Below are 25973 nucleotides of genomic sequence, written 5' to 3'. Positions count from 1 at the left end.
ATACCCGGATTGTAATTGGTAGGAAACACAGATTGCGGAAGAGTATTCTTCAGTTAAGTTTTTTGTTAATTATTGCGGCTAACTCAATTGTTTTGTACACAATACCTTAAACTAATTAGAACGGTCAATAATTGATCCTAATACTTAATAAAAAATTGGTTGTCTGTAAAGTCGATTTACTGACGATAGTTGAATGTGACAACAAAGGCCGATTGTACTTCTTTGTCGCTCGTTCCGCGCTCTCGCTTGCACTTCAAGCCTTACATGGAACGCCTAAGAGCGAGGTAACGCCGCATGAGTCATGTTTTTTCGTGCGTGCAGCCGGCTCTATCGAATTATAAGACGTTGTCACGTCAAAAGGTCCATTGATCACATGATGCATTGCTTTCCTTTTCAGAATGCTGCCTATGGAAAGAGACAATACTAGATTTGGTTGGTTGCAGATCATCTCCCGATAGTTCCTGGATCTTCATCGCTTCACAAAAACTTCCAAAAAAAGAACCCTGGATGGGTTCGAAACAAGTCGGGCTTGCGTCGACCTAAATACATCAGTATAGCCATAAAAATCTATACTTATACTGGAAATCACTTACGATAGGTTAAACGTTATACCTAATAATTAGTATTCATAAGTAAGTACCTATAGATTACTAGAGGATGCCCGCTACTTCGTCCGTGTGGATTTAGGTTTTTAAAGATTCCGTGGGAACTGTTTGATTTTCCGGGATAAAAAGTTGCCTATGTCAATTACAAGGACGTAAGCTACCTCGGTACCTTTCACACAAATCGGTTAAGCGGATGGGTCTTTAGGAATCCCGTGGGAACTCTTTGATTTTTCGGGATAAAAAGTCGCCTATGTCCGTCCCCGAGAAATAACCTGACCCTGTACCAAATTTCGTCAGAATCGGTTAAACTGCTGGGCCATGAAAAGGTAGCAGACAGACAGACAGACAGACACACTTTCGCATTTATAATATTAGTATGGATACAGAATACCCGCCATTTCTGAATATTGGCTAAACAATAATAGAAAATTCAGAACACAAGAACAAGTGGAGCATTCGTACAGAATGTCACAAACCGGGTAAGTACATGTAACGGGTTTCAAGTATGCAAACAGGGTGTTCACATTGGGTGCTAAATCCACGATGTACAGGGTGCGCGTGCAATAGGTGCGCCAGATATTGCCAATACACGCCTGCAGATTTAAGATGGCCGACCAAGACTTGCCTTGTTTTAATTGGCTGGTTTGACCAGAAATGTATGGAGTGGTTATTATAACTCTTGAAAAAATTAACACTATTTTTTAAAATCGATTGGATATAGGTATCTGGTAAAAAAACCGGCCTAGTGCGAGTCAGACTCGTGCACCGGGGGTTCCGGTGCTCGGGTATTTTTTCTGACATTTTGCACGATAAATCAAAAACTATTATGCATAAAATTATATAAAAATCTGTTTTAGAATGGACGGATAAAGACATACCCTTTTTGGTAAAATTGAAAATAAGTACTAATATTATTTGTTCCTGAACACATTTTTTTTTTGTAACTAACCACAAATTGACGGTTTTCGGATTTCTTCCTTTACTTGTTTATTTGAAGACCTACCTACCTGCCTTTCATGATTCTAGATCAACGGGAATTACCTAACCTATAAGTTTTCTTGAAAAACACGAAAGACGAACAGACGAACAGACGGACAGATAGACAATAAAATGATCCTATTGGGGTTCCGTTTTTCCTTTTGAGGTACAGAACCCTAATAAAGAGAATATAAAAAACTGGCTGAAGTGTTAAATAAGGAAAACTGCATGCCTGACAGTATATAATGTTCTCAAAGGTGTGTGAAATCTGCCAATCCGCACTTGGCCAGCGTGATGGACTTTGGTCTAACCCTTCTCATTCTGAGAGGAGACCCGTGTTCACTTGTTCAGTAGCGAGCCAATGATGGGTTGATCATTAAGATGATGATAATTTCTTCTTTTCATTTATATAACACAAATTAAAAACACTATCCTTAGCAACATGAAAATTGAAAAGAAATTCACAACAATGGGACTTTCACTACTTAGATTTTACCAAAAACTTAAATGTGTAATTTTAACTCCAAAAAATGTTTTCATTCACATTGTTTCCCAAGGTATTGTTGTTACTTATTCTTTCAACAAAAGCAGCGCCTAATTATAAAATATTATGCCTTTATATTTCTCTGTTACCTGCCCAAATTAAAATGTGTTTTCTTGTAACGTAGACCTCTTTGTTATAGATTTCAACAATTCAAAACTTAAAAATATGTTCTGATATAAATATTGATAAGAAAGTCAGTTTAATTTTGACTTAATAAGTTATTAATAGACATTGGACATGCATAAATGCAAATGCGTAGGTACGTATTTATAGCATTATTGCTTATTATATTTTTTGCAAACTATAGAATCAACTCCCATCGGCGATGTTCCCACTATATTACAACATGGGGTTATTCAAGGGGCGGACCAACAAATTCCTAAAAATTTAAAAGTATAATATGTTATTTTCCGTCTTTCCAACTATATGCCAAAAATCAAGTCGATTGGTTGCTTAGTTAGGGCGCGAAGAAGGACAAACAGACGCATAAATACTGTTTGACATTTATAAAGCGTAATTTACATTGTGAAATTAGTAGCACGAAATTAGTTTCTTTACCTTTACCTTCTGTATCTTTACCTAGACGTGTAATGCAGGCAAACGGAATTAGACGTTGAAACTAATTTCATGCCACTATTTTGTAATGTAAATTCCGCTTAATATTAGTATGATATCAGCTCCATATAGATTCGGAGTGGGTGCACAAACCGCACGGCACCGAGTTACGGCCGCGGCCGCGTGTGGACAAGCGTCCGTATTGCGACAGACTTTATTGCGCCGATATCGCTCGACAATCGGCCGACAACGCTGGCGAGTTTTGTGTGCGTTGCCCACCAACCTGTAGATGAGATACGACTGAGGTTTGTACTCGGTGCATATTTGATTTTGTAGTCTTGTGTTTTACTGGTGATTTCATTTTTTTCAGCATTTTTCAACGCACCATATTTTTGATGTGACAACGTCTTATAATTTGATAGAGCCGGCTGCACGCACGAATAAACATGACTCATGCGGCGTTACCTCGCTCTGAGGCGTTCCATGTAAAGCTTGAAGTGCAAGCGAGAGCGCGGAACGAGCAACAAAGAAGCACAATCGGCCTTTGTTGTCACGTTCAACTATCGTCAGTAAACCGACTTTACAGACAACCAATTTTTTTTTAAAAGGATTTTTAGAAGGGAAGGTCCCGCAACTTTGTCCGCGGGGACTACACAAATTTTATACCCCTATTTTACCCCCTTAGAAGTTGAATTTTCAAAAATCCTTTCTTAGCCTACATCATATCTGCATGCCGAATTTCATCCCGATCCGCTCAGTAGTTTAAACTGTGCGTTGATAGATCACTCAGTCAGTCAATCAGTCAGTCAGTTAGTCAGTCAGTTTTTCCTTTTATATAATACTAGCTGATGCCCGCAGCTTCGCCCGCGTGGATTAGTCAGATCCCCTGCAGCATCAGGATTGAAGAGTTGGACTCCAAATTTTTTATGAAACAATGTCGCAAAGTTCCTCTATCGATTAAAAAAGAAATGACGCAAATCGGTTCAGAAATATCGGAGATTTCGGTGTACATAGGTAGAAAAACACAACTCCCTTTTTGAAAGTCGGTTAAAAAAGTAGCCTATGTTACTCCCTGGTCAATTCTCTACTGGTCTGTGAAAATCCCGTCAAAATCGGTTCAGCCGTTCCCAAGATTAGCCTTTTCAAACAGACAGACAGGCAGACAGACAGACAAAAATTTTAAAAACGTGTGATTCAGTTATAGTATCGTTCAAATAACCATAATATGACCTTAATATGCGGTAGTTATTTCGAAATTACAGACAGACACTCCAATTTTATTTATTAGTATAGATTTATGTTGACGTCGTTTGGCTGATCTACGGCTGCCCAAATTGTCTTGCTTAATATTAGGTTTAAACGATTTTGACGAATTATGATAAAGAGATAATTTATATCCCATCCATCCCATTAATAACTTTTTATCCCGGAAAATCATAGAATTCCCCTACTACACCTAAGAGAACGAAGTCGCAGGCATCATCTAGTTACGAAATAAAGACGCAATTTATAAGGACACGAATGAAAAATCTATACGCTGCAAAATTAATCCCTAAAAATTTATTTGATCCATAAAGATATATTATGATCATGCAAATACAATGCAAATTTTCCCGCACACAAAATATTTCAAACAGAGGCATTTCCATAGAGAGTTTTAGATCACATCGTAACGGGCCACCGTTATAATAAATGGCCATTATAAAATAGAAGGTTAAATTAGAATTTCGCGCGGCGATGATTATTTATCATCATCGCAGTCAATATCGCGATAATGACTGCACTAAATATGATTTAGGGATAATGTTCAAAAGGACGCGCCACGTAATGCCCGCTGATTCATATGGATCGGTTTAATGAACATTTTATTAATTACATTTTATAATTTACAGAGATTTTTAGCCTGAAGTTGAAGCATTAGCTCAATCAATAAAGGACTGGACGTTAGGATCAGTGACAACACAAATTATCTTAGACTAGCTGATGCCCGCGACTTCGTTCGCGTGGATGTAGGTTTTTTAAAAATCCCGTGGGAACCCTTTGATTTTCCGGGATAAAAAGTAGCCTATGTGCTAATCAGGGTATAATCTATCTCGATTCTAAATTTCAGCCCAATCCGTCCAGGACTGGACGCCCAGTGTTCAGCCCACGCGTGCAGCGCCCAGACAAGTCGCCAAGACTTCAGGGCGCTAAGAATACAATGTAAACAAAAAAAAAAAGATGACAAGAATACTAAGAAGTTTTTTCGTGAAGGAGTAACAAACATACACACACACACACACACATACATAGAAACTTTCGCCTTTATAATATTAGTGTGATGTGATATACAAGAGCTAAGACCGTGAAAAACAAAGAGGCGAAATTTAGTCAGACATCTAGACCTAAGCTCAGGAAATCGTTAGGTCAAGATACAATGGATTAATTTTTAGAAATGCAACACTGAGCAAAATGATGAAGCTCAAATAAGAAAGAAAGATTCAACCTGGGTGTCTTTCTTACCTGAGCTTCATAATTTTAGGCCACATATTAAAGTGCGGCTCTCACTCATTTCAGAGAAAAGATACTCCCCTACTACTAGCTACTTTTTAATCCCCGATCCAAAAAGAGAGGTGTTATAAGTTTGACGTGTGTATCTGTGTACCTGTTTGGGGCATCGTAGCTCCTAAACTAATGAACCGATTTGAATTTAGTTTGTTTTTGTTTGAAAGGTGGCTTGATCGAGAGTGTTCTTAGTTATAATCCAAGAAAATCGATTCAGCCGTTTGAAAGTTATCAGCTCTTTTCTAGTTACTATAACCTTCACTTGTCGGGGGTGTTAGAAATTTTTAATTTACACTTGTAAGTAAACTAAGTTAAACTAAATTAGACATAGATACCTAAATTATTACACTTTTTACTTTGAATCATTGTATTCACAAGCCAACCGACAATAATTCGCCCATAATGTGATGACACTGCACCCAATTTTCTACCCATAAGTGGAATAATTTATCCGTTGCATTGTTACGAGTAAATCGCTCTAAACGACACCAAATCGGGCCAGCGTCAGTGGGAGAGGTTTACGTCCACATTTACATTAATTTTGGAAATAAACGCCCGCATTGTCCGTCATTCAAGTACCTACTCGGTAATGTTTTATGGAATCGCGCTGTTCCAAATGATGGGTTGTCATATTGTCATAACTAACGCTTGTAACATTTGCGTTGGAATTAAATGTATTTGAAATAACAAACAGAAACACAATAAGTTATTGTTCACGGCTTCACATGCTTGATTTGACTGATATTTAATATCTTCATTGTGATATCTTAATTGCGGTTATAGCATCGTGGTTAAAAAATCAGTTAAACGGATAGGCCGTAAAAAGGTGTGTTACAGAAAGACATTCAGCCACTTTCACTTTTTAATCCCCGACCCAAAAAGAGGGGTGTTGTTTGATGTGTGTATCTGTGTATCTGTCTGTCGCATCGTAGCTCCTAAACTAATGAACCGATTTTAATTTAGTTTCTTTTTGTTTGAAAGGTGGCTTGATCGAGAGTGTTCTTAGCTATAATCCAAGAAAATCGGTTCAGCCGTTTGAAAGTTATCAGCTCTTTTCTAGTTACTGTAACCTTCACTTGTCGGGGGTGTTATAAATTTTTAATTTACACTTGTAAGTATAATATAAAAGTAGGATTGTGGCAATTTAAAAAACTATGCTCATTTTCAACTTAATGTCTTTTATAGTTTTTAAAAAGTCTATGACAGACTCCGAGGTTTTCCGTTTTCACCACAGCATATTTGGTTTTAACATCAATGGTTTTCCTTTCGAGTATCTAGCACTCGAATTATTATAATGGATACTTAGGTATATATGCTTTTGCTCGACAGTCGGCAGTGCTGTTTAGTTAGGGGCAGTCTAAATTGTGGTTATTGCGGTCCGCACTACACTTGCTACCTGCTGAATAAGTCCACGAGCTTGTACTCGTATGGACCTAATATGCTTAGTTTGCCTACATTACACATCAGTCTCATTTTCTACTTAACAAAATCTCATAAATTGCCATTGGGTTCTTTTTAATTCAGGTACTAGTTAGCCCTTGACTGCAATCTCACCTGGTGGTAAGTGTTGATGCAGTCTAAGATGAAAGTGGGTTATCGTGGGGTATGGCACTTTCTGTTAAACCCACGCCCCTTTGGTTTCTAAACGGCATCGTACTGGAACGCTTAATCGCTTGGCGGCCTTGGTTACCTAACTTATGCAATTTTTTTTTACCCTGTTAATTTGGCTTACCCCTCGTGAAAATTTGATTGACCTCGTCCACAAATTCATAGTGGTATTATAAACAAACTCAGTCACTGTCTAGTCAATATCCAGCCCAAACCGTCGAATTTGGAAAGCTGATATTTTGCTCAGAGGTTTCCCTCATAATGTTGACAAGGACTATCAAGGAAGGCCGGATTTTTGCATGCATGCCTGAAAGTTCTCCATGTTCTCAAAGGTGTGGGAAGTCTGCCCATCCGCATTGGGCCAGCGTGGCAGACTATGGCCTAAACCCTTCTCACGCTGAGAGATCCGTGCTCAGTAGTGGGCCGGCAATGGCTTGATCATAGATAACGTAGTTCTTCTTCTTCTTCTCTCTGGGCTGGTTTCCGCACTTAAACGTTTCCGTCTGTTGTGCGTGTGTTGCCCGTCCCCGCCGAAGTCTCCACTCCAGCCATCCAAGCTCGCTCCAGAAGCCAAGTAGACCGCCCAGGTTGCCGAGGACTTCATGGAGTGAGGTTGAGGAACCCAAATGGCGTTCTCGTTGTTCTGCCACGACCATGCACTCCAGGAGCACGTGCGTCGGCGTTTCATCGACCTCCATGCAGGCCCTGCACAGAGGACTCTCGGTACCACCAGATAACGTAGTTGTGTCGCTAGTCAATACAGGCATCCAGTAGCAATAATTGGTATAACAGCTCGTCACAAATCAAAGCTCGCGGTACTCATTACGTGGCGGCGCCATTATCGCTCCGCTGCGAATATAATCAGTTGCGTCGTTGTGCCGCGCTGATTTACGCCCCACTGTGCGCCAGTTTTTGATTATTGCCCGCTTTTATAGCTCAGATTAGGGCATCATTCGGGCTTCATAGCTTTGGGTTTCGGAGTTTAGTTTTGTACGAGAGCAACTGCTGTGCACTCAACCATAACGATTGGAAGATTTTCTTCTGGATTTTTATTATATCTTTGTCCTGGCTGATCCAACCATTCTATCTTGAAGCTATATTAAGCTTCGTAGTGAAAACTTCGTTGATGATCGACGTATCGATCGAAAGTAATTCCTTGATCCTTGAGAAGTAGTGTTAATAGATTATGTGGAAACCACCACAGATTGAATAAGTAGAGATATAGGTTTAATAAAACTACCATACTCCTTGCAGTGCAGGTTAGCCCATTTCATTTGAGTGCATTATGACCTACCTTCAGGTATTGAACCCAAATCATGATTTACTCATAAAATATTATGTTAAAATTAAATAATATGCTTACTTCAAGCAATATTTTGAACATTCCTCTTAATGGCTCTCTGCAATGTCGCTGAAATAGCAATTTATAACTATATTGGATAAGTCAGAATTCAAATTTAGTAATTAATTGACCTTTCAGTTAATTTTTAGATTCTTCAAACGTAGATCTTTTGAATATAATATCTGTAAGTAGGTAGGTACTATTCAAAGGGCTTTTTTTTGAGTAGATAAATGAAATAAGTTTTCATTTATCTCATGCATTTCATATGTCAAAACAGCATATGAATTCACTAATAAACGTTAAAATGCTGAAAAATCGTCGTCCAGAGTATTGATTGGTCATTAAATCAAACAACGCATCGCACCGCTCATTATGCCGCGGCGCCATTATCGCTCCGCTGCGAATATAATCAGCGGCGGCGCGCGTGTGTGCTGATTTATGCCTCTCTGTGCGACGCTTTTTGATAATGGCTTAGTTTGGCTGATATTTGAAATCAGATCAAACGCTTCTGTTTGTAAAAAAATTATATGATATCTATGTTCCTGTCTATCTATCTATCTATCTATCTATCTATCTTTTTACAAGTTTCAGCTTTTGACGTGACAACGTCTTATAATTCGATAGAGTCGGCTGCACGCACGAAAAAACATGACTCATGCGGCGTTACCACGCTCTGAGGCGTTCCATGTAAGGCTTGAAGTGCAAGCGAGAGCGCGGAACGAGCGACAAAGAAGCACAATCGGCCTTTGTTGTCACGTTCAACTATCGCCAGTAAACCGACTTTACAGACAACCAATTTTTTAGCTTATTTTAACTAGTTTTTCATAAATTTCAGTAAATGTAGTTCTTCGCTTGTTTAAACATCGCGTCGCTTTTGACCCAAATTATCAAAATTACTTTAATTTATCAAAATTATAAACTCAGTATTTAACAATAAACGTTAAAATAGTGAAAAATCGTCGTCCAGAGTATTGATTGGTCATTAAATCAAACAACGCATCGCACCGCTCATTATGCCGCGGCGCCATTATCGCTCCGCTGCGAATATAATCAGCGGCGGCGCGCGTGTGTGCTGATTTATGCCTCTCTGTGCGACGCTTTTTGATGATGGCGTCCTAGTTTTATGGCTTAGTTCGGGAGATAATTTTGGACAATGTTATTATCTACGTTTCGAGTTGATATGAAATTGGTCCTACAGTTTTAGATGAAAATAAAGCTTCTTATAAATTCCTTTCCGTTTTAAGAATCACAAATATCAGAAATTGGAATAGTAATTTTTTTGTATAGAAGCAGGGTGTTACTTTGCAGAAGTTATGGACTTCTGCAAAGTAACACCCTGCATATTATGTAACAATGAATTAAAAGCTTAATTTGCTATTATCTACTGAAAATTTAGCGGATTATAGCAAATTAAGCTTTAGATTCATTGAATATAACAGTTTTTATTTTTTTACTAGTTCTTGCCTACGACCACAGTACGACTTTGTCTTCGTGGACTTAGGGTTTTAAAATCACGTGGAAATTCTTTGATTTTCTAAAATTGACAGAAAACCTAAATTTACAATGAGAGATACTTATATTTGGACACGGTTTTTGAAGACTGCTAACAACTTATTCCAACCGGAAGTGCATTACACAACGAGGCTGTTTTTATAAACTACTTAGATAATATCCGAGACTTCATTCGCGTTGATATAGGAATAGGATCCATTCCAAACAGTACAAATCCATCCAGTAATTTTTGCCCCTAGGAACCCTATGACCAAACTACATAATAGTAGCTAACTTAGTAGCTAAAGTAGGTATAGTTGGTCGTATCTTTAGTGGCTGGCTCATAAGCCGGTAACTCAATTAACGGAATCTGCCTTCACTCGCGCGCTGTAGTGCCGGCCTCATAAATTGACAAACTGTCCAACTCTCATGAACAACACGAATAAGTTTCTGCTTACGGTCAGTGCGCGAAATATTGAAAACATACGTGCGTGAATTGCAAGCGGTAACGTTCATGCTATTGAGGTATATCGTTTCACTGAGATCGCTCGCTCGTGAAGATTGGGTGGGGTGGGAGATAGTTTCATTTGGCATAAAAATCAAGTAATTCAACATCATTGTTACTTGTTGTGTTGTGTTGTTCTTGTTCAAAAGCCATAGGAACAAGCAGTAGGATGCTTTGTTAATGAAACGTATTTGTCTTTATCAAATCTGCAGCTGATCTGCTCCTAACTTGCTGTCGTGTGTTTTTGGTACAGAGTCTGTAGTCCGCACCGTAGGCACTGTCCATGATTTAGCGTGCAACTTGCGCCGGATGAGCAGTACGAAGCCATGCTTCGCTAATGAACCATGAATTTCTTAGGTAGACCTTTGTTTGTCGTAGCAGTACCGCACGCAATATGAGCCCGTATGTTTCCAGCATAGGGTCCGCAGGCACCGTCCATGATTTAGCGTGCAACTTGCGCCGGACGAGCAGTACGAAGCCGTGCTTCGCTAATGAACCATGAATTTCTTAGGTAGGCCTTTGTTTGTCGTAGCAGTACCGGTCGTAATATGAGCCCGTGTGCTTCCAGCATAGGGTCCGCAGGCACCGTCCATGATTTAGCGTGCAACTTGCGCCGGATGAGCAGTACGAAGCCATGCTTCGCTAATCAACCACGAATTTCTTAGGTAGACCTTTGTTTGTCGTAGCAGTACCGGTCGTAATATGAGCCCGTGTGCTTCCAGCATAGGGTCCGCAGGCACCGTCCATGATTTAGCGTGCAACTTACGCCGGACGAGCAGTACGAAGCCGGGCTTCGCTAATGAACCATGAATTTCTTAGGTAGACCTTTGTTTGTCGTAGCAGTACCGCTCGTAATATGAGCCCGTGTGTTTCCAGCATAGGGTCCGCAGGCACCGTCCATGATTTAGCGTGCAACTTGCGCCGGACAAGCAGTACGAAGCCGTGCTTCGCTAATGAACCATGAATTTCTATTTGTTGTTCCCTGTTCAGGTAATTAAGTAATAGCTGTGTTTGTCATACTTACACAACTGTGACGAAGTTGTTTTAAATGTTATTGATATTATTAAATTTTACTCACACGTGATTTCATTCTAAAATATACAAGATAATTGAATACAAAATGGCTATATTCCATTTTGTAAAGCTAAACAGTAAAAACTAAGTTAAGCGAATATTTTATTAATGGTTGACCAAAAGTTTTTTTTTTTTAATAATATTAGTAGGTAATATTTAAGGAAAATGAGAAAACCTTGTCTAATATCTTTATGAAAACATAAACTATGTTAAGGATTGTTCCCTTGGATTGTTCCAAAAAAGTTTCGTCAAAAGTTATAGGTACCTAAGCTAAGTATAATGCATAAAAATCACTTCTCACGCGCCATTTTAACTTTATGTGTCCTTAGTTCGAGTTAGTGAATCTTAGTTTTGACATGACAATTGACCCATAGAGTTACAAGTGAAAATTAAAAATTTATAACACCCCCGACAAGTGAAGGTTACAGTAATTAGAAAAGAGCTGATAACTTTAAAAAGTTGAACCGATTTTCTTCGATTATAGCTAAGAACACCACACCACACACAAGCCACCTTTCAAACAAAAAAAAACTAAATTAAAATAGGTTCATTAGTTTAGGAGCTACGATGCCACAGACAGATACACAGATACACATGTCAAACTTATAACACCCCTCTTTTTGGGTCGGGTGTTAAAAATGGCGAGTGAGAAGTCTTTTGTACGGACTATACTCAAGTTAGGTACCTACGCCACTTTTTTCTTTGGGTAGGTAAACTAATACTTAAGTTAGACCACTTAGTTACACCACTTTTTTCATTGGGTAAATAAAAATACAGGAGGCATTATATTAAAATGTAAAAGTTTATTGTTCTTTTAAATCAATACAATATTAAATTATGACTTTATAGTTTATACTTATTTAAAATACTTACTAGTACTTTGTCTAGTACATAATTGCACTTTGCAAGATGTCAAACACAACATAATAATTTTACTATTCATCTGAAATTAAAACTTAAATTAGAAACAAAAACCTAAGACTTGATTTTTTCAACCGCCAAATAAAGTTCAACTGAGTTTTTTGACATTTTGTAGGTAGAAAAAACTAGAAAATCTGTTAAAATGTTAAGATATATTAATCACTAAGTTTATTATGGCTATTGAAAAATTAGTGTTATCTACACTATTTCAATTGCTACTACAGAATTTTCTAGAAACAAGAAAAACTTAACTAACAAAAAAATATATAATGTAACACAGCCATACCTACCTACATACCTACCTTCAATTAAATATTGTATCACAAAGAGGTTAAAATTATAAATACGTACAAATTTTTACGACTAACAAACAAATGCTTGATTTTTCCAAAAATCGGTTAATTGCTTGAACTTATCACTACACTCTCTTTGTCTTCTTGGGTTACATTTAATCATTGGACTATTAATTACTGAACTGAATTTCCGAACTAACGTTGTCACTGACTCCAAATGAGACTTGTCACCTTCCAAAGTATCTATAGTGGAATTAATCTGTTCAAAAGCCTCTTCAAAAGCTTCTCCTATGTGTCTCTCAATTTCACTTGAACAAGTTACTTCTTTCTGGGACACAGTGTCATCGAACGACAGATCCGTTGCTGATATACTACACTGCACTAAATCTGGATATATTCTCTTCTTGGATTCTCTACTACTCTTATTTCGTACAGTACTCGTTGCTACCGATAGTTCGTCTATAGATTTAAATATATCATCAATTTTGTCACATAACTCTTCGATAGATGCGGCTGAAGTTATTTGACCGTTGACGAAATAAAACTGTTTAGACGGCCCGTTTCTCGAATCATCTCGAATGTTGCTTATAAAGTCTTCATATTCGATGGATGCTGACGATATTTTAGACATTTGACGTCCGACCTTCCTTCTGACCTTTTTGAAGAGAAACGACGAATCGAAAGTAGTCCCGTTCAAGTCAAGCGTGCTGAAAACTGGCTTTAAATTCGGTGTATCGTCTTCTATGTCGATCAAATCCACAGTTTTCCATTCTTCTTCAAGTTTTCTCCATTGGTCATTTTCGGAAAGTATTGTGTCCGCGTCGAATATTGAACTCATGGCTAACTCACAATGTTTTTGTTTAACGTAGCTCTTTCGGCAAAGGCGGATGAGTAACTGAAGGTCACTGCAATTTGTCACGTATTTAAATTAACCCATCTCTTTCATAATGAAGTTATTTACTGCGTTTTCAAAGCAGGTTATTTTTATGTTTTTGTAAATAATGGATTAGTACAACTAATTACAATAATGAGTAAACAATGGATAGGTATGTGCGTATGAATAATAAGTTATTAGAAGTATTATATTATGTAGTAGGTAGTAATTACAATTGGCTAGTTAAAATTATATTATAGCTATTCGTTACTCATTAATTATGATTAGTGGCATAAATATTGCGATCTGTTTTTAGATATATCATAATCAAAACACAAAAAAATATTTTTCTGTTTTAATTTATAAAATCAAGTTTCGGTAAAGTAAACGTGGAACAGAAAAATAGTATTTTATTCAATTACCCACCTATACTTATAAGTTCGTCATAGATAAAAACAAATAATTGTAATACCTACTCATTAACTAAAATGTTATTTTAATACTCATTTAATTTGATGGCATTTTAAATTGGTGTATGTGTAAATAAAAGTTAAGGTTATAGTATGTAATAAATATATCCACGATTTCGTCCGCGTGGATTACAATTCTTAGAAATCCCCTGGGGATTTTTAATTTTTCGGGATAAAAATTAGCCTATGTTCGTCTTCAGGATAGAAGCTACTTATCAAAATCCCCGCGAAAGGATGACGGACAGACACAATTTCAGATTTATAATAATAGTATGGATTATGTACATAATTGCATCTTACAGTTAGGTTAGTTCTGAGTAGATATAAAATAAGCTATGATATAATTAGGGAACCCTGTAATGGTAATAGTGAAATTGGAAAAAAATAAAAAATGCACATATAGCTTCGCAAATTAATTTTGTTAGCATTTTTAACCATCAAATCAAAGGTTACCTGGTGGAGATTGCTCTGAGCAACAAGGCCGCCTTTGCATATAAGTTTTAGTTTCTTTATCTTGGTTATTTCATGTTTTGTTTGCAAAAAAGTTTTCTATCTATCTACCTACTCAGAAACTTCAATTAGCAAAAGCAATTTCAGCATAATATTATGCATGTTATAGATATCAATTAATAGTTTTAATGTACGACTCCCATAATAGAATAATATTCGTTCACATAATTGAACATAACAATCAAAGCAACGTGTTTAGTTAAAACGAATTTATGATAGTATTTGTTGGTCGTTAGAGTGAAATACTGATTTAATTACAGACCCACCTCCGCTTTTAGCGAGGCAGCATTGTTACAATATATTATTGTTATCGTTTTGTATATTTTAAAGCTAGATCTTCACTCTTGTCAGACTATATTGGGATGAGGTAGGCAAATAGGCAATATTTTTATGTAGGTACTGATCATAAGTTATAGCCTAGGGCCTCCAAGTGGGGGGGGGGGGGGGATCTATTCCGGGTACTCGAAGTTTTTACCCCACCCCGACCTTTACACTGAATCAATTGATACCTCATCCATCAAAATGCGCCCAGGAGTTTAGGCGCTACGGTGGAACATACAGAATCTGAATACAAACATACATCCATACATCCTATATACATTCATAGACTGCAAAAATCATAACCCTTCCTTTTAGCTTTGCTGTAGTCGGGTAAAAATAGGTAGGTATAAGACCTTGGCAACACGTGCCAGTGTAGCAGCCATGCAGCGTATGATAACCAGTAAATAAAATGCCGCTAACAATTATTATAACTTGTATTACATGGGCTGTATTTACAACATGTGCTGTGGTTATAATTAGAACTGTGGTAGAAAACGAGGGCCAGAGCTTGCCAGGCTTGACCGAGGTGTTTCGGTCTTGATGTTTCTGAAGTGAATGTGATGCCCGGGGTTCGCCAAGGCCAGCAGGATATTCGAATCGTTCCGAATTCAAATTGTGTTCTAAGTGACAGCTGCAAAATGTAATGTTTTCTTCGAAGATTCCAGTCTTAAAAGAGGCCGCACGCCTCTACACCAGTATTTGTAACTTGGCGTAAATGTTCCATCCAACCTTTGCTCCAGGGTGACACATGTGGTCTATACCTCGTCTAGTCTTGTCTAATTCGCGGCTGTGTTCACATCGCTTTGTTGTCAGCATAAATTGATAGGCACTGTCGTAAATTTAGCTGGAAGAGACAACTTCTATTTGAACAGCTAATTTTATACTTCTACTGTTTAGAAAACGTAAATATGTTTACGTAACTGGTTTTGATATTTGTCTGATCACTTGAAAGAATATACCGTCAGGTGAAGGTCCGTTTAAAATCTTTAAAGATAAAAGATAAAATATGATTATATGATCACTCTCGCCATCCATAAAATTGAGTTAGTTAAAAATTAGACTTTTTTTGTGTTTTTGTACTTAAAGAGCCAGAGTTTAAAAATGACTTCAGAATATTAATAACACAAACACACGACATGAAGTTAAGCGTGGAAACATAAGTCTACCTTTCAATAAGTCATAAGATTAAGATTATTAATAGTCAAAAAAGAAGTATTGAGTAGGTATCTGTAGTAAATTAGTTTTGTTAGTAATTACATTTCCCTTATTTTCCTAAGTTAGTATAGTTAGTAAATGAACAATTTTTGCTATGGAACATGAGCCCTTTTGCGGGTAAAGGCCTCCCCCAACCTCTCCCACTTCTCCCTGTCCTTGCCCAGATACAGCCAGTTCTTCCCTGCAGTTTGTATTATCTCATCAGCCCACCGTTTGTATGGCCTTCCAACAGCCAACATCCCTGGTATCATCTAGTGAAAAATAATTTAAATATTACAGGACACATCTAGTCGTAGACAGTAAGTAGTGAGTACATCTGTGACGGGGCAGGTGATGCCCGGTAAGCAACGTTAAGCGAATTAATTTGTGGGCGGGCGCCGACATCGAGCGATTGAGCACCTGATTGTTGCTTGTTCCTGAAAATGGAGGGATTTGTCAAACCTTCAGAGTGCCCCTTTCAAGTAGACGCCCGATCACAAAGGTCGGAGATCAGGAAGTGACATGACTTGGAAGACTTGATTTTAATTAACGTCAAAGCTTTTTCTTTGACTTAGAGACCGATACAAGTTCTGGATGAGGAAACTCGTAGTAAATAAATAAATAAAAAATGAATTGAAATAATTTCTGATTTTATAACCTACCTAACCTACTGTAGGATACTCCGATATTCACTAAAAGTGCGATTTCAAAAGAATGGGTTATTCTTGACTGATACCTGTTGAGAGCTGGTAGGGAAACAATTATTATGAATGCGGAAGTTTTACTTAAACAAGTGTAAATTAAAAATTTATAACACCCCCGACAAGTGAAGGTTACAGTAACTAGAAAAGAGCTGATAATTTTCAAACGGCTGAACCGATTTTCTTGAATTATAGCTAGGAACACTCTTGATCAAGCCACCTTTCAACAAAAAAAAACTAAATTAAAATCAGTTCATTAGTTTAGGAGCTACGATGCCACAGACAGATACACAAATACACACATCAAACTTATAACACCCCCCTTTTTTGGTCGGGGGTAAAAAAGACATTTGACGGTACGCATGTGCGGTTTCCATACCGTACCGCTATCTCGAGTGTCGCGATATGCGGTATCGCGCGACGAACGATGCACCTGGGACTGTATTAGCGCTGACATGTTTATATGCTCCTGGTCCACAATTACGGGAGCGACACACTTTAATATATGTGTTATGACTGGGAAGTTACTTATAATATCATAAAACGGTACGCAAATTATTTTTTTTTGAAAATTCAACACCTAAGGGGGTAAAATAGGGGTTGAAATTTGTGTAGTCCACGTGGACGAAGTCGCGGGTGCATAGGCGAGTTCCATCCTAAGCTATTTTTTTAGTGTCCATGCCTCAAAAGGAAAAAGGATCCTCTGTAGGATCACTTTGTCTGTCTGTCCGTCTGTCGTGTCTGTCAAGAATACCTATAGGGTACTTCCCGTTGACATAGTATTATGAAAGGCAAGTAGTTAGGTCTTATAGCACATGTAAAGGAATAAATCTGAAAACCGTGAATTTGTGGTTACATCACCAAAAACAAAGTATTTCAATTTTTAAAGTTATAAAACTATACCAAGTAGGGTATCATAATATGAAAGGGCTTTACCTGCACGTTCTAAAACAGGCTTTTATTTAATTATTAATTAATAATTAGTATGTATAATGTAATTAATTGATTAGTAAAGCAAAACAAGTACATTGTAATATATTCGTGTACGGAACACAGAGCGGTTGGCAGTAAATATCGCACGTTTTAATTTATGAACAAACTTGTGCAAGATGCACTCCGGAGCAAGTTTCGATACTGCGGGACCATAAATTGATAAGCGGACACTTGATATATTGGTATTAGATGTTAATGGTGTCGCGCTCAGCCCTTGTGTTGGAACACTAGGCGATAGCATGCAACTTCATCCGTGAAATCCTAAATATATAAAAGGAAAAGCTGACTGACTGACTGACGTAAGATACACTTTCGAATGTCTGAACGATGATCCGTGGCCTAGCTAATAGCAGATAATCTGGATACGGTGTGCGATTACTAAACCACGCGCCATTAGCCGCAGGTGCGTATAATGCGCATACGCAACCCGTGTGCAATTTGTGACGTAACTATACGCCCCTTATGCAGCTTTATGCAATGAAAGCGATGGTCATCATAATACTTCAATCGCGATGGTCGCTATTCCATTCCATTAGCTGATCTATTATTCTGATATTTGTTTTAATTTGTAGACTGTTGGCTGCAATCAGACCAGGTGGCGAGTGATGATGCAGCCTAAGATGAAGAGCGCTTGCCTAGACGATTCCTATTCACTCGTAAATGAAAACAAAAGAATACCCGGTTGAGTTTGCTGAGGGCTCTTCTCAGACTTGGGCGCGTTTGGAACCCTCGTAGCTTTAGTTTTAAGTTTACCTAATTAATTATCACCACTATATTATCATCTTTCAAATCTAACAAATCTGACAAACAAAAGGTGTACAATAGTCCCTACTTTGAATAAATGATTTTGACTTTGAAGTTACCTATATTAAAAGTGGAGGGAAAAACTGATGCCAAAAAGGCGTGGTACCTTGTATATCATGGACTTTTGTAAAGAAAGGCCTGTTTCCATACAACAAAAGGTAGGTAAAAAAATTTGGTATGACGTATCTATGCTGTTATATTTTATCACCTGGTCACTTGTCCTATAAAGCTGTTCCCCGCATTACCTCCAGATTGTGGTGTCAATTTGCCGTCGCGTGATGAAATAAACGCTGCCACTATACGACGCTGAGGGGTAGCTTGGTGTGGAAGCGACTTCCTTTTTTTTGGAAAAAGTCAGTGAAAGTCGAAAATCAACTGAACATATTATCTGTGAACAAAATAATTAATTGCTTCACAGAAAAAAGTAATTTTTACAGTAAATTAAAACTCACTTTAATACCAGCAAAACATGAAAAAAATAAAATATACCTAGTATTAAAAAATCATAAAATTGGCTCAGTGGGGACTTCTGACAGGAGTGAAATTAAAACAATTAAAAAAAATTGGGACTTTTAGGAGGTAGGTACTCCGACTACCGAAACCATACTTTCATGGTCAACTAAACGTTAGTAAAATTTGCATGTCGGTGATGTGACCTTGAAGTTTTACCCATCGCAAGATCGCCCAAGCGCCAACAGAAGTATTCATTTCAAGGAAGTCTCTCCCACACTTGCCTATCTGGTCATCGCTATCAAAAAATTGTAATTGATTTTTTCACGGGCGATGCGTCAAGCGCGAACGCAAATGGCTTACGTCGGCCATATTGAATTAGTGCGTGGACGAGATTCGCTCGGACAGCGCCTGCTTGGAGAAGTTGAGGTTGAAGAATTTCCTAAAAACTTGTGAGGTTTCGTGGGGCACCCCAACAGAAGCGAAACTTTTTTTGAGGGCCTATCACTAAGCCTCCTCTGTCCGTCCATTCGTCTGTCTGTCAACGGGCTATATCTCATGAACTATAATAAGTACAGAGTTAAAATTTTCACAGAGTGTGTATTTCTATTGCCGTTATAACAACAAATAATAAAAATTTCAAAATGGTTGCCACGCAAATCAAAAAAATTTAAAAAGTGTTATTTCTTGTATGTATAATATGGGACCATACGTGTGCGAATCTTATTCGCACTTAGCTGGTTTTTTAAATGCGCCGCCTGTTTCATGTCTCTCTCTTGTACTTTATCTCGTTCTCAAATAATGGATGCCCTGCCAAGCCTATAAGAAGTTTTTCATTGCCGCGATCATGGCGTTTTATGACTTTACTAGCTGATGCCCGCGACTTCGTTCCCGTGGATATAGGTTTTTAAAAGTCCCGTTGAAATTCATTGATTTTCCAAGTTAAAAAGTAGTAGTATAATCTATCTCCATTCCTTTAAGCCAAATCCGTCCAGTAGTTTTTGCTTGAAAGAGTAACAAACATCCACACATACACAAACTTTCGCGATTATAATATTATAGTAGGATGACCAAACATATGAACAAAAATTAATATTTTGTAAATTGGAAACTTTGAAAATAATTGTAGAGGTGGTGGTAGGTATTTAAATTTTGGTTTTTTTTTTTTTGATCTATATAAAATAATCATTCGACTCTAAAATCAAAGCAATCATTTTCGTCTCCATTCATCCCTTGTGCTAACGTTGTTCACTCATAAAATTAATTAAAAAAGACTTCAGTCCGGTGATTTTGTCCAAATTGATTGAGAGTGGGCCCGTGGGCCGTGACGTCACTAATGGAGCGACACTGTTTCGTTTTTTAAGGAAACTTTCCGAAAAGTGACAGGAGCATTTTATTTTTTATAGATGGGTAAGTTTATCAATTTTTAGGGTCCCGTATTTCCAAAGAAAAAAACCTTTATCGGATACCTTTTTATTTTATTTTCTTCCTATTATATCGCATTTCTGGTCCTATTGTTCCCATATCATGCATACTACCTACTGCAATCTAAGTTAGTATAGTTTCCATACTAGCAATCTGTTTGGAGGCTATACCACTTGCGATTAGCTCCTCCACAATTACCAATAAATACTAAATAACTACTCAGCATAGGGATATATCATCTCGATAACCACTTAAAGAAAAACCGAAAACGGGGCCAACAGTCCGTAACACAGTAAACCAATAAAACAGGAGTATAAATAAAAATAACTGCCCCGATATAAATAAGGAGCCTCCACTGTACAGTCTGTATTTCACTGGCTCAGTCGTGTCAGCCGCTGAGTTATGGCGTCACACGACATAAAATATACAACAAAAACTGTTGTTCCTCCAACAGTTTTGTCCCATATTAAGAATGAGCGTAAACAGAACTCGGATTTGGAATAGGGTCGGATAGGGTTGTGGAGTCGAATCATTGTCGAACTTTTTGCAAATATTCAATTTCCTTGTCTTGTTCATCTAAGTGACAACAAATAATCATATTATTGATTAATATATGAACATACATAGATACAAAATTAAGTAAATCTTTTTTTTTTTACGTAACAAACTATTTACATAGCAACTTTAAAAGAAAATGTGTCATAGTCCTTACAAAACAGATCAGAACAGTGTTTGAAATATTAAGAAACATTTAAAAAAATAATATACAAGTAGACTAGGTCCTGTTAAATTGATTTGATTAAAATTCTACATTTTTATTTTATTTTATTTAAAAAAAAAAGAATACTAGCCATGCTAATCATGACATATACTCCCCTTTCCCCTCCAATTAAGCGTAAAGCTTGTGCCAGGAGTGGGTACGACATTAGTGCAACGGGTGGGGTTTGAACCGCCGACCTTTTGGAATTCAGTACATTAAAATATACCAAGCGACAGAAAAACAATTTTACTATAATATTTCAGCGTTTAATACGACGATATTAGTCTAGTTTTAGTTTTCAACTTTATCTTGAATAAATAATTGAATAATTTTTTACTTTCGTTTGTCCGTAACGCAGCGTCTCCACAACCCGCGCTGTCCGGCACGCGTCTCCCGATTCAAGCCCAGTCCGCGGGGTAATTCGTTATTTTTATTGTTTTTTGTTATTATCATCCTGTCCCCCGGATTACTGTGTATGATACACGGCCGGCACTGGATGCGTTTAATTGCCAGACGCTTTGCCGAGCGATAAATAATAAGATTAAGGTATAGTATTTGGATGTTTATGAGAGACCGTAAGTTTTTCTCTAGTTTATGCAGTGCATTTCTTTTTTTAGGGTTCCGTACTTCAAAAGGAAAAACGGAACCCTTATAGGATCACTTTGTTGTCTATCTGTCTGTCTGTCCGTCTGTCGTGTCTGACAAGAAAACCTATAGGGTAGGTGCTTCCCGTTGACCTAGAGTCATGAAGGCAAGTAGGTCTTATAGCACAAATAAAGGAAAAAATGTGAAAACAGTGAATTTGTGGTTGGACCTCAAAAGGAAAAACGGAACCCTTAAATAGGATCACTTTGTTGTCTATCTGTCTGACTGTCCGTCTGTCGTGTCTGACAAGAAAACCTATAGGATACTTCTCGTTGACCTAGAGTCATGAAGGCAAGTAGTTAGGTCTTATAGCACAAATAAAGGATAAAATGCGAAAACCGTGCATTTGTGGTTACATCACAAAAAAAAATCAAAATGTCTTTAAATTTTCAAAGAAAGAGAACAAAGTATAACAAGTGGGGTATCATATGAAAGGGCTTTACCTGTACATTCTAAAACAGATTTTTATTTATATTTTTTTGTGCACAATAGTTTTTGATTTACCGTGTAAAATACACTCGAGTACGGAACCCTCGGTGCGTGAGTCTGACTCGCACTTGGCCGATTTTTCATTTTTATTTAGTGTTTTATGTTACTTTCTTGGTTAAATGCCACGGGAAATCTAACATGACGACCTTGCATATCTTATCAGAACACGCGTATGGCAAGCACTCGACCTAATAGTCTTATTTCTTACCATAAGAAGTTTCATTTTAAGATTAAAGCTGCCATTGTTGGTATGTTTTATGGTAGCCGTCTCACTATTGAGCACGGGTCTCCTTTCAGAATGAGATGGGTCTGGCTAGTCTACCACGCTGACGAAGTGCGCTATACCTACTAACTTCTTTCCGTGGATAGGGTGGCAGTACACTTATGGTCCGAACAGTTTACCTTAACGTCTTAATTAATAATGCAAGCCACTTACACAAATCGAATCCAATAGTGTAGTGCGTCCATTACTCCATTAATCATTTGATTGTTGCGCGGGTGACGTCGAGTCAGGCTGTATTGTGGATTTGTTGACAGGGATCACTGGCGACAGGCGGCTTACTCTGATGTGGGTCCATTTGTTTGTACTTACCGACGAGTGGTGTATAAAGTGATTTATTTGTACTGACTTTGGGGTTATAATGGAAACGCGGGATGTTAAGTTACCTGTTTCGTAAGATTTTCTGGTTTTAATATATTTATTCTACTACATAAACTATTTACTACAGTATCTACCTACAGGATAGGCCAATCATTTGTAGAGGTATTTTTGGGAATTGAAAAACGTTTAGTTACCGTTATGATCATTTCATTTTATCATTGTCATTACTCATTAGTTACTAACAGCTGCACATCATAGTAAACATTACATTATGTAAGTATGTACCTATGTTATTAATTTTACACATTTAGATAGATAGCTAGATAGAACACTTTATTGCTTACAAAAACCACATGTAAAGGAACTCAACATAGAAAGAAGAAAATAGAAAAAATAATTGTGTGCAAAGGCGGCCTTATTGCTTGGAGCCATCTCTACCAGGCAACCTTTGCTGAAAGGAGAAGCTAGTGTTGGATAGTACCAAGTCCCTTTACATCATTTAGATCCCTTGTTTTTGAAGTTAAAACTTCTATAGGTGTGTTGGGCGATTTTGCTATGGATAAAAACTTCATGGTCGCGTCAGCGACATGTTAGTTAATAGTACTCGGAATGCCGATAGATTAAAAGGTAAACTTATGTTAGGTAACGGTTCTAATTCACAAATTATAAAATTTTAATTTTCTCACTAAAATAATTTGAAATTCCAAAAATACACTATTATTTTTCATAGTTTTATGTTTCCACTTTTGTCAGCAGTCTCAACTGACTACCAGCTTTTTTTATTTTGAGTTGATTTTGGGGTTAGTCAGCAACACTAAAAAACTATCAAAATAGTATCGCTAGTTGGCGATCTGAAGACATTAGTAACTTGAAACTAACCAGAATAAGGGCGGGTCCCTCGTATAGTGAACAATCACAAATGAATGGCCGCGAGACAAAAGCAGAGTTCCTTTGTACTAATGAAGAATGGTCATCCTACTCCGTTGTTAGTGTGTTAGGCGTTAGATTAATTTGAGGCTGCCTCTCCAAATCAAATTTGTTTTGGGTGAGGTGACTGGCTATTTGAATGTACTTGCGCTAAGTACACTGGAATATAAGACAAATCTTAGTCTTTGATGAATAAAACAGACTTCACACACCATCGAATATTATGGAGAACTCTCTGGCATCTTTCCTCACGATATTTTCCTCCACCGTTAAGGCGCTGAAAAGTTAAAGCCCTGGGATCGAACCCCCGACCCCTGTATTAGAAGGCCGACGTTTTAACCACTGGGCTATAACCGATTGATTGGGCATTCATACATTTTTTTATTATTTTAGTGATTTCCATTCTATCGTGGGTTTGACTTTCCAAGCAGGTTTTATTAATTAATTTTATTATTAATTTATCAACACAATATTACATTGAATAAGAGATTATAGTGAAACGTATTTACCAGTTAAAATAATACCATTTGAAAACAAACAGTTTTCCTCGCCAAAATTTTCCCTTTTCCTCCACAATGCCATCGTTGTGATTGGTGGAAACCCCAAAAACGGCGAGTGTTGTATTTTTTGTGAGGTGGACGTCGTAATCCGACGTCACTGCCGCTCTGGGCTGACGTCGTGTCAAGGATTATTCGTCTGATAAGCGGTGACGCGGCAGAATGTTACAAATGTACCTTTAAATTACAATTTTCATCCGAATGCCGGACGCCAAAAAGGAAAGGTGTAGGACTGTAGGTACTGTCTGTGTCATACGAAAACTTCTATCCTTTATTTTGTTACAATATTTAATTTTGCAATGAGTTTATTAAACACTAGATGATGCCCGCGACTTCGTCCGCGTGGTTGAGGTTTTTAAAATTCCTGTGGGAACTCTTTGGTTTTCCGGGATAAAAAGTAGCCTATGTGCTAATCCAGGATATTATCTATCTCCATTCCGAATTTCAGCCAAATCCGTACAGTAGTTTTTGCGTGAAGGAGTAACAAACATACACACACACACACACACACATACAAACTTTCGCCTTTATAATATTAGTGTGAAGTGTGATCTAGTGTAGAATAAACCAGTTACATGACTTGGATGAATAAATACTCAGGATGGTATGCTCCGAAAAGTCAAATGAAGCAGGGGAACTGTCAGTTGATGAGTATGTGTGCGTTATGGAATGATACCATTCACATATGAAAATTTGCCTATTTTCCTATTTTTCCCTATTTTTCCCTTTCACGATGATTATTAAAAAATGAGATCTCATTAGATTAGTCTTTATTATGATAGTTACAAATCGATGGATGTTCGATGCTAGAAAATAATAATTTATCGATTGCAACGTATTAAAATTTACCTACTCTGTTTTTACATAATTTTGATTAATTACAGTATAGGGCCTCTGGCCTTATTGAAAATCTCTGCTTAACAGGGTGCCCATCACCATGTTTACTATATAATCGTATCCTGACAGTTAAAAATAAAAAAGTTAAAAAGTCAAATATAAAAACGCAATATATTCACTAAAAATATTTAATAATAATCCAAGTATGTACCAGTTAGCGATTTTATTTAGCGTATCTCGCAGGGTTAGTAGACTATTCACTACTTTTGGTGTTATACACCGGGCAAGTTTACATCCCTATATCGTAGATCTCTTACCAAATTACACAAAGCGGCTCTTGGGTAGCGGTTTTTTTTTTTCTCTAAGCCAAATTCAAAGTTATTTATTCAAAATGGGTTCATATTTTATTTGTCTTGTGTTTTCTGACATTTATGACCTTAAAAAATACCGAAATAAAGATAAATATTCTAGCTATCCGTATAGCGTCCCATCTTTGACCACATCACGCGTGACGAGTCCTCCGTTCGTCGCTAAGGTTGTTTTGGTGGGTGCCTACTGTAAGGTTATTTTTAAAAATTGATTTGAGTTGTCAAAAATAATATAAAATTATTAATTTATCTAATGCAGGTAGTTTGATAAAATCGATATTTCGCTCATTCGATGTCATACAATCTGTTGCTAGGAGGCCAACAAGATTGAACTTGCATAAATACGGGCGTTTCGAAGGTTTTAGTTTAGTCTCCTTCTGAGATTCGGAGCGATATCGCATATTTTCGGTATTTGGATTGTGAACTGGATAATTAGATGTTGTGATAGCAATCACGCTCTAATTAAATTACTTATTTTGGCATTAGTTTGTTTAGATTATTACTCTCGGATAACCTTACACATTAAACTTGTGTTTTTTTGTGTTGGTTTTGGAGAGGACATTCCAATAATTCGATAAAAATATTTA

At 37.3% G+C, this 25973-nt stretch overlaps 1 protein-coding gene and 1 long non-coding RNA gene across 2 annotated transcripts; one reads left to right on the top strand and one right to left on the bottom strand.

Moving 5' to 3' along the window:
• The first annotated feature begins 514 nt into the window (after positions 1–514).
• Positions 515–21680, top strand: LOC123880787. Its single transcript, XR_006799348.1, has 3 exons — positions 515–605; positions 9820–9822; positions 21669–21680. It is a non-coding gene; the product is annotated as an uncharacterized LOC123880787 (long non-coding RNA).
• LOC123880786 lies at positions 12030–13383 on the bottom strand. Its single transcript, XM_045929082.1, has one exon. The coding sequence runs from the start codon at positions 13296–13298 to the stop codon at positions 12531–12533; it is 768 nt and encodes a 255-aa protein (XP_045785038.1). The 5' UTR covers positions 13299–13383; the 3' UTR covers positions 12030–12530.
• Positions 21681–25973: the final 4293 nt, after the last annotated feature.

This window comes from Maniola jurtina, chromosome 3 (assembly GCF_905333055.1).
Source record: "Maniola jurtina chromosome 3, ilManJurt1.1, whole genome shotgun sequence".
Taxonomy (NCBI): Eukaryota; Metazoa; Arthropoda; class Insecta; order Lepidoptera; family Nymphalidae; genus Maniola; species Maniola jurtina.
Note: the sequence above shows the minus strand (reverse complement) of the source record. Positions and strands in the feature narration are given on the sequence as shown.

Excerpts from the sequence above, each read along its gene's own strand:
- LOC123880786 (XM_045929082.1), bottom strand. The coding sequence starts at position 13,298 with ATGAGTTCAATATTCGACGCGGACACAATACTTTCCGAAAATGACCAA.